Source organism: Sinocyclocheilus grahami, unplaced genomic scaffold, assembly GCF_001515645.1.
Source record: "Sinocyclocheilus grahami isolate Dianchi unplaced genomic scaffold, SAMN03320097.WGS_v1.1 scaffold4.1, whole genome shotgun sequence".
NCBI classification, from domain to species: domain Eukaryota; kingdom Metazoa; phylum Chordata; class Actinopteri; order Cypriniformes; family Cyprinidae; genus Sinocyclocheilus; species Sinocyclocheilus grahami.
In genome coordinates, this window is record NW_015505183.1 from 3,366,507 (window position 1) to 3,375,621 (window position 9,115).

The 9,115-nt window shown below is 37.2% G+C and overlaps 1 protein-coding gene across 2 annotated transcripts; it reads right to left on the minus strand.

Annotated features, from left to right (window-relative positions):
* Nucleotides 1-5,719: 5,719 nt before the first annotated feature.
* Nucleotides 5,720-8,692, minus strand: LOC107583558 (protein CLN8-like). 2 transcript variants are annotated; one of them, XM_016269834.1, is made up of 5 exons: nt 8,519-8,692; nt 7,981-8,255; nt 7,103-7,462; nt 6,248-6,343; nt 5,720-6,177 (listed from the first exon to the last, which is right to left on the minus strand). In XM_016269834.1, the coding sequence occupies exons 2-5, from the start codon at nt 8,167-8,169 to the stop codon at nt 6,019-6,021; spliced, it is 804 nt and encodes a 267-aa protein (XP_016125320.1). In that variant the 5' UTR covers nt 8,170-8,255; nt 8,519-8,692; the 3' UTR covers nt 5,720-6,018. The 2 variants fall into 2 exon arrangements, with proteins under 2 accessions (XP_016125320.1, XP_016125314.1); XM_016269828.1 differs by having other exon boundaries at nt 5,724-6,343.
* Nucleotides 8,693-9,115: the final 423 nt, after the last annotated feature.

Sequence of the window (9,115 nt, forward strand, 5' to 3'; positions counted from 1 at the left end):
GCCAACCACTCCATGGCCCCACCCTCCGCTGCAGTCTCATTGGTGGAAATTTTGTTGGCGGTCTTTAATTGGTTTCAAGACACGTCAATCAAACTCCCCGCGATTCTCCGTGTAGATGGACACAGGCGTTCCAATCTGTGTCACGTGACGTGTGAGAAGAACCGCTCCGCGGCACCTTATGCCTCTCTCACATCCAGAGTTCTACATCAATTTGTATAATTCTAAAATTTGCAGGAAAATCTTAATAAGTCTGTTATAATAAATAGGTGAAATAAACACCTAGATTAAATACAATATCAAAGCATTTCACATAAATACTTGTTTTCTTCAAGCCTTAATAATAAAATGAAAATCAAATAATAATTTTGAAGTAGGTTGTGATTTAATGTAACAGATTCCTTTCACAAATGCCCAAAATCTAGCAAATGATTGCAGTGTATTTGCAGCGCTGTACTGCACTCTAGTGGTCACACACAAACTCGCTGAATGCTTTCAAACTTTAATGCGTTATTCCAACCTGCGATTCATTTCGATTTGTGTGGGGGGTCAAATTTAATTTCTGTACTTTAATAATAATAATAAAGTCAGCAGCTGGCCAAAGAGCAGAAATTATGTCACAGCCAATCAGATTTTTTCGTGCATTTTTTGCTTTTTTTCATTTGGACCGGTGTTCGAACCCCACTCACGCAGGGCTAAACCATAATTTCACACAGCTTTGTGATTTTTATAAAACAAAATTATAAAATTTAACAATATATTACAGCTGCAACGTATTTTACATTTGTGTCTTGCCTTTTTGGATTGCAAGGCAAAGTTTTATGAATAAATTATTAATATTAAAATAAATACAGTAAAAGAATAACATTACATGTTTATATTAAACACATGAATAGTTATATTAAATGGCTTTTGAAATGTACATAGGAAGCATTTAAATTTAACTCAAACTGAGTAATATTCAAGTACTGAATGAAAATTGATTGAGTGATGGAATAATTGGTCACACTTAAGTTAAATGATCAATTAAGTGTTTAAAAACCATAGAAACTGTAAAATATTAGTCACCCATTAAGCAATTTGTAATTTTCTGTGTTTTTGAATGAATGCTTTAAGCACTTTTTAAGATTAGTCAATATTAATCCAAAATAATTAAGTAGAAGGAAAAATAGAATTCTGATAATATATACATATAACAGTCTCACACTGAACAATAAACAAATCAATATATACACAAGTAAAATATTACTAAGGGGCAAAAGATCAAGAAATATAATTTATTTCTTCTTCTTTTTCTGCCACCCATCTCTGGCTTTACAGCTCGTAAAATGCAGACTCTTTAAACTCTTTCCAGGTCATCTCTTTCTGCATGCATGAGGTTGGTAAATGGAAAAGACTTTAGCAGGGCAATAAACATATTTCCCTGCTACACCAGGAAAGCCTGTGTGTATGCGAGGACTGGACCCTGCTTCAGTTCCATTTGGCAAATTCTGCACAAGCAGCCATTGTGTTCAGTTTCAGGCCTTTTAGGTTGTTGCTGTCCTTTCTCCTCCACCCGTTTCTTTGTGGCCTCAAGTTCACTCTTAAAGAACTCTATTTCCATAAAGTCTTGGAATGGCATTCTGGGTTTTTTTAGTCCTTCACCACTGTGAGCATTAAAAACCTTTGTGGAACAGTAGAAGTACCCGACAGGGCCTTGCTGATTAAAAAAAGTGTATAGCGGAACCATCGCTCTCATAGCGAGACTTTGGCTATCCACAAGCAAGACAAGTCATTGTTTGCTGCTTCTTCTTCTGCTCAGGTTGCTGCTGCTGCTGCCACTCCATAATACCACTGTTGCCAACTCTCGCGAGACAAATAAGCAACCGCAGCTTCAAAAACAAGCCCACAACAAGCCCAATATTTATTGATAATTTATTATCATCAATATTATTTATTATCAATTATTTATTACCAATAAATGAGCCCGCAATTTATTAAACTGAAACTACCCTTTTATCTGAAAAGCAAAAACATAAGTTATTTTGCAAAAATCAGCCAACTGCAATAAAGCAGGAACAAAACTCATCTCCAGTCACCTGTGAGCAGTATAGGATTGGAGAGATGGAAAAGGAGAAAAACACAAGAGCTTCAAAGGGGAGCTGTAACATAGCCACATATTTATAAAATATTGGCTATTCGAACCAAATCTACTATTAGTATAGGCCTACTTGTTTTTTTGTTTTTTTTACAGCCCGTGATAATTAATACATTACAAAAACATTATAAAAAATAAAAATTAGGCTACTTTATAAAGGAAAAAAGTCATCCCACTCCTCTACGTCTACTATCATCGCGCGCCTTCTTTTTGAACGTGATTTTTCTTCAATCCCTCAGAATCATTGAAGAATGAGGGATTGGGGCGTGTACGGAGGGGGCGGAATATTTCACAAATTACGCTACAGCACTTATACTTTTGCACTTATTGGCTATTAACTATGAGCAGACAGAGTGTCAATCAATGCATTGCAATGCAATACAGTGAACATAAATGAAAAGTAACGAAGTTGCTTTTCAGGTTTTCCTAGCAAGCAACCATATATATTTTTTAATAAACCCAAAAAACCGCAACCCGGGATTTTATCACGCAATTTTACAAAAAAAGAAGCCCAAAGTCGCGTATAATACGCGGACTTGGCAACTCCGCATAATACCCTCCACAATTCTCTCAGTGGTCAGAACAGGTGCGGGTGGGTTTACATCTGCAGGCTTCATTATTAGGCGCGTTTCCATTACAGATTTGCGCAAAACTTTGGCGATATTTTCTGAATGTCGATAAAAAAGTATTGCGAAATGACGGCGTTTCCATTAACCAATGTTATGCGGCTAAAACGTAACCTTTTGCCTCTCGCGATAAGTCATGGCAACGGATTTTGGTGGGATTTTGACGGACTTTGGCTATATTTATTCAAAGGAGGCTTATGTGTGTGTCTTTACAGAAGCAGCAAAGAGAGCCGCTTCAGAAACGTGCGTGGCGCGGCTGGAATAAACCATAGACTGTATAAAAACATAAACACAAGCATTGAGTGGCCGTAATCAGCTTCAGTTACCGTATCAGAGCCACACTGCACCGCAGACGTGTGCAGTGTAAATTGTCCAAGTATTAATAGTAGGGAAAGCACCTTATACTGGAATGCGGCCACTTTTGAAGTGTTTCTTGGAGGTTATAGTACGTTGAAGAATGATCATGACTTTTTACATACGCCATGTGACCTGTAAATGCGAAAAAGCCGTTTCCATTGCAGTTTTGCGAATTAATCCTTTTTCGCATTGCCTGAAAAACCACCTCATGAGAGCGTAAAAACTTTTTTGCGATATATGGCCGTTTTTGCGAAATTGCCGCGTTTCCATTAAGCGTATTTTCAATTCGCAATTTCAATTTGCGCAATTTGAAGGGCAATGGAAACACGCCTGAGTACCAGAGTTGCTGTCTCCCAGTAAGTTTCTCAGGAGTTGCGTTTAATGAAGAACTGGTGTTCAACAGTTTGGCCAGGTGCTTGACATACTGTGAAATGTGCAGTTTTGTGGTCGAAGAGCACGCTATATGGATCAGTAGAGGAGTTGGGGACATTTGCTGCATACTCCCTGAGGATGTCCTTCTTCCAATGGGGTTTATTAATCAAGTTGTCAGTGGCCTCCTTCATTGGGGATGTCCTACTACACATAAAAAAAAAAAAAAAATTATGGGTATATTTGATAATTAATTGCACGACTCATATTCACATCCCTAAACCTGAAAAGTCCTGTTAAGTCGCACTTTCTGCTTTAAACTGTAAACTCACAGGAAACTAAACAGTTAAAATGGGCATGACTTAGCATAGAAATGCAAGAAAACATTGTTCCAGAGAAAACAAAACACGTTTCCGGAGTAAAACCTTTATTAGCTCTCCTTTTTAAATAAGAAAAACCCTTAAATACAGAAGAGCATCCACAGTAGCTTTCAAGCTTTGAATCTTGAATTTTCAGCCTATATTTAAATATATGCATTTCCCTGCGAGTAATAATTTCGATTGAAATGTGCACCCAATAACATCAATTAATATTTAAATATACAATGGATTTCCAGTCAACATACTGAAGACAACTGTGGAAACACAAGCAGTAGTTTGTTGCAGTTTTAAACAAATCATTTTAAATTAACCACGAAATGTAACAAGAAACAACCAAAGATAGTTTCAGGGTTAGTGACATTTCGTTTTATTTCCTTCCCTCTCATTTGAGAGTAATGAATGGTGTCTGTGAGCTGTTTCAATATCATTTAGCCAGCTATACATGTGTGACACAATCCTACAGTTCACAGAAACCCACAGTTCTGACTCTCACATTGTGAAAGAACAGGCTGAAAAAAGCTGAAATGCTCTTTTTTAAAACCACACTGAAAAAGACAAGAGCAACTAAAGCAGAGGTATTTAAGCAGGTGGTGATAGCAGTTAAACTGCCCCTTTGTCACTATTACATAACAAAGAAGTTCTGTCATAAATAAATTCCTTAATATTTATACACTGCTTTTTTTCACCTGTTGCTATCAGATAATACTGCACATCCTCTTTGTATCGTCCTCAAAATACCCTGAGCTGTTACAAAGGTCAAGCATTGAACCATTTTTTCGCCCTTCATTCATATCCTGTAGTAGCATTAGCTCATTAATGTGCAGATTAATTTGGTACATTAACGTTTTGTTATATTTGCCTTAAACGTGCTGTATGCCATCAATGTGAATTATCGGTTTTGCTTTTTGACTTCTTTTAAAGAATCTATAAAGTATGACAAAAAGAGGAAGTATTTAGTATAACACACACAAAAACAGAGGAACTCTAGTTCGATATCTAGTTCTCGAGATGAAGTAATATTTTAAAATAAAACAACTTCCATTCCATCCCTTATCTCTCCCTGGCGCGCGCGCACACACACACACACACACACACACACACACACAATCCTTTCTACAGAGATTAGTCAGTCTCTGTCAGAACAAACCCTATTTATGCAAAACACAAAGAGTTTAGTCAAACACTCATAAAAACTCACAAAAAAAACACCTACATCCATTGAACACCAATACACAACCTCTGTAAAAGAAAAATCCTTCATAAAATGAAACAAAAACAAGGTCTGATGGCTTTGAGCTGAAGTTTCCAAAGCGGACTGAGTGACATTTAGTGAAATAGAGTGTGGCTGAGTTGACAGACCAGGCTCGGTCATAAAGCAGTCAGGGTTTTCTTTGTCACAAGACGAAGAATCACTGGGAATAACAAATATGAGCCTATCAGATAAAAAAAAAAAAGACAAGGATCTCCCAGCCTGAGAGATGCTTTGCTGCACGGACTGCCAATGTGCAAAGAGAAATGTGACTCAAACAGCCACTCCTGAAACACCCAAACGCACATAAAAGGCTTTTCAGGACACCTAACTCAACTCAGACAGGAAGTTGAAAGCAAGTTGCATAAAACGGATCTCATGATTTTTGCAGGCTCAAAGTCATCTTCCTGAGACATGCATCAGACTTCTTCTCATATACTGTATAGATAGAACTACTTGAAGAGATAGTTCACCTAAAATGAAAATCCTGCTATCATTCACCCTCATGTCATTCCAAACCTGAATGACTTTCATTCTTCAGTAAAACACAATAGATAATATATATATATAAAAAAAAAAAAAAGTATTTTTAAATAATCTTTTGGTCCATATAATGAAAGTCATGAGATGTTGTTTTGGACCCCATTGATATTCAGTTTATGGACAAAAACTGTTCCACTGAAGAAAGTTGGTCATTCAAGTTCAGAACAACATGAGGGTGAGTAAATGACGATACAATTTTCATTTTTGGGTGAACGAATCCTTTAAATACAGCAAGTAGTAGTAGTTAGTGCTAAACTTAAAGCTCTTAAACAAACCTTCAAATAATACTAAAAACCCAACTTTGTATAGCAGACTGTATCTTCTCTAGACTGTACTTCCCATAAAACCTTGATGTTAGTGTTAATCAGCTGGCATGGGGCTTGTGTTGAGCTTGGTCTCGGATTGGTCCATTCTCTGCTGCAGGTTTGTTGTCAAAGTTCCAGTCCACAGGATTGAGAAGCTGCAGGGTTTTCTTATGCGTCCAAATGGGGTTGAGGAAGAAGGTGAGCAGGAAGAGGCCTGTGAAGAACAGCAGTCTCTGAACCAATGGGATGTGAGTGTTCATCTCCTCCCAATGATTCCAACTCACCCACCACATGTAGTAGGTCAGAACCATCCGGCAGTGGAACATGTGGATCATCATCCATTGGTTAGCTTTCCAGAACAGTGTCTTAGACCAGCCCACCTTAGAAAAGAAGTAGAGTTAAAACCAAGTTCAAAACAGGGTTTTATTCATTCAAATGTAGTTGATTCACAATTAGCTACTCAGAGGGAATCTGAATATCAATTTCAACTGTATACTGACAGATTTTTGAACTCTGATCTCTGAAATCTAAAGCAAATAAACAGAATAATTCAAACGGTTGCTCCATCATGACAAGAGTTGACCTGAAAAAGAAAACTGACAGATAATTAATCGGTAACGCCTGCTATATTTACATAAAAAAATGGAAAAGCAGTGCAGTGGAATGCAGAAACACATTCTGTGTGAATGTCTCTTAAGGGGTTATTCCCACAGAACGTGTTTGGTTTTTGCATTTAAAAACAAGAAGCAGGGCAGTGAAATAAAAATCTCAAGGTTTAGAGAACTTCTTTTTTTAGAAGTTGAACTTGAATTTTAAAAGGTTGAAACTTTGTGAAACAGTTCCTCTTTCTAAGAACAGTGAACAAATATAGCATAACTATAAAAGAGTTCTCAGCTTTAAAACATGATAAACTGTTGAACTGAGAAAGAAAACATGTTTTTGCCATGGCAAAATAAAAGTGAAACTGGCCGGCAGATGAGAAATCAAAGGCGTCTCAGAAGCTCACTAGACAAACTGTTTATTTGCAGCTTTGACTACAAAGCTTTTTCCTGTATAGTATTTATTAACAAACTGCACTAAATCATATTAACAAACTGAGTTGTCAAGTAAAAAGTTTTCCTTTGACCTTTGCGTCTCACCTTAAGCAGCATCCAGGAGATGCAGGTGAAAGGTGTGCTCATCTCTAGCAGCAAAGTCACCATAGGGAGGAAATGACCCAGCCAGTTCCACACAACTGCCCCGGCGAACCCCGCGAGGGCGAAGAAGTGATGCACAGCTAACGGCAGGTCGAAGGACCGGAATGCCACATTGGACACATGAAGGGCCACATTTTCAAACAGGAAGAATCCCGTAGCGGTCAGCACGTTGAACCAGGACCAGTCCTCCTGCCCGAGAATCTTATCAGAGTAGATGGCAGAGTCCTCCATGAGCGCCCGAAGCCCTGCCACCGTGCTCTGGATGCCAAACACAGCCCGTGTCACAGCCAAATCCCAGAAGACCTTGAAGGAAAGATAAAGATAGTAATGTTAGGAAAATTATCAACGCAACTCCAGTTCATCAATTAACGTGTTTATAATAAATTCTACAAGACATTTTTAACTTCAAGCCATTGCTTTCTCCAGTGAAAATGCCATCTTGTCTGATTTAGGAGAGAAATAAACAGATCAAACACCATTTACAAGTGAAAACTGTCCAAAAGAGTTCTAAATAAATATGTCAGTGGATTCGGATGAGAAATGACAACAGGGGATAGACTTTTTCACTGGATGAAGCATTATGAATTTTTTTTTTTTTTTTTTACAAACATGCAGCTTTTTGCTTCTGAAGACATTAATAGATAGACTAGAGTCGTTTGGATTACTGCTCTGTTGAAAAAACTAAATTATCTACATCTTGGATGGCCAAAGGATGACTGAATTTTCAGCACATTTTCATTTTTGGATGAACAAATTATTATTTTTTTTCAATTTAAAAACAAACAAACAATCATTTAAAAATCAACCATATTAATGGCCACCTTTTCTTTGGCTGACAGTGAGCGGTAGGTGTGAAAGAGCAGGCTAGATAGGATGTGAGAGAGGAGGAAGATAAAGGTGTAGAAGATGAAGCCCAGGCTGATGATTTTCAGGTGAAAGGCCTGGGAGGAGTAGTCCATGCTGAAGTTGTGACCCGAGGACGGTACTAAATTATCTGGCTGGGAGGACATTGCTCAGCTCTCTGAACGAATGTCAAGACTGCAGTGTCCTTTGGTAATGCGCCACACAGTCAGTTTCCATGAAACCAATTACCAGTCTAGAACAAGAGAGACACTTATTATATTATTCAGACACACCCTCTGGCCCATTTGTCTGCATTAATCACTGAGAAAATACTCTGCCTTTTATTACTGTATTAAAACAAAATTCTGACCTTAAACAACACGAGAAGAAGTAAAAAGAAACTGGAATCTAAATCATATCATTTATATACTCAGTCAGATGTATGCTTCTTACTTCTCATTTACTAGTACTATAATTTCTACATTACAAGTTTCTTTTTGTTGTCATTGTTCTTACCTCTTGTAGACGAAATAACGTCCACGAAGCACATTACTAATTCTTTTCTGCGTATTAAAGACCTTAACTATTAATTATGTCTTTTGATGTGAGCTCGACAATAACATAACTCACATTCCTTCAGCGGGTGCGAACAACTGCACAGTTACAACTAACCCTTCAGAGACCCGGAGACGTCACGTGACCTCATCCAATCACATGACCAGGCTAATTTATAAACGCTACTCTATCGCCCCCTGCTGGCAAAAAGGATGTAGAATTTTGAAGGGATAGCAGCAAATGTAATTTTTTATAATATATTTTATTTTCAAGTCTGATTTTAGGCTACCCATACACACATATATATATTTTTTACCCAGAAACATTGAATTAATAATCAATGTTCCAGTTGTACCTACAGAAAGGTTTCATTTTGATTTCATTATAAATAGACTTTGCATTTAAATGATTTTTAATTTAAATGAAACAAATTCAATACATTCAAATTTAGAATTCAATATTTTTTATGAATGTGAAAACCAATGTGGTGGACATTTTGTAGAGCTGTATTGCAAAATTAAAATCTGTTTTGATGAAGGTGTTTTGAACTTTAGTTAA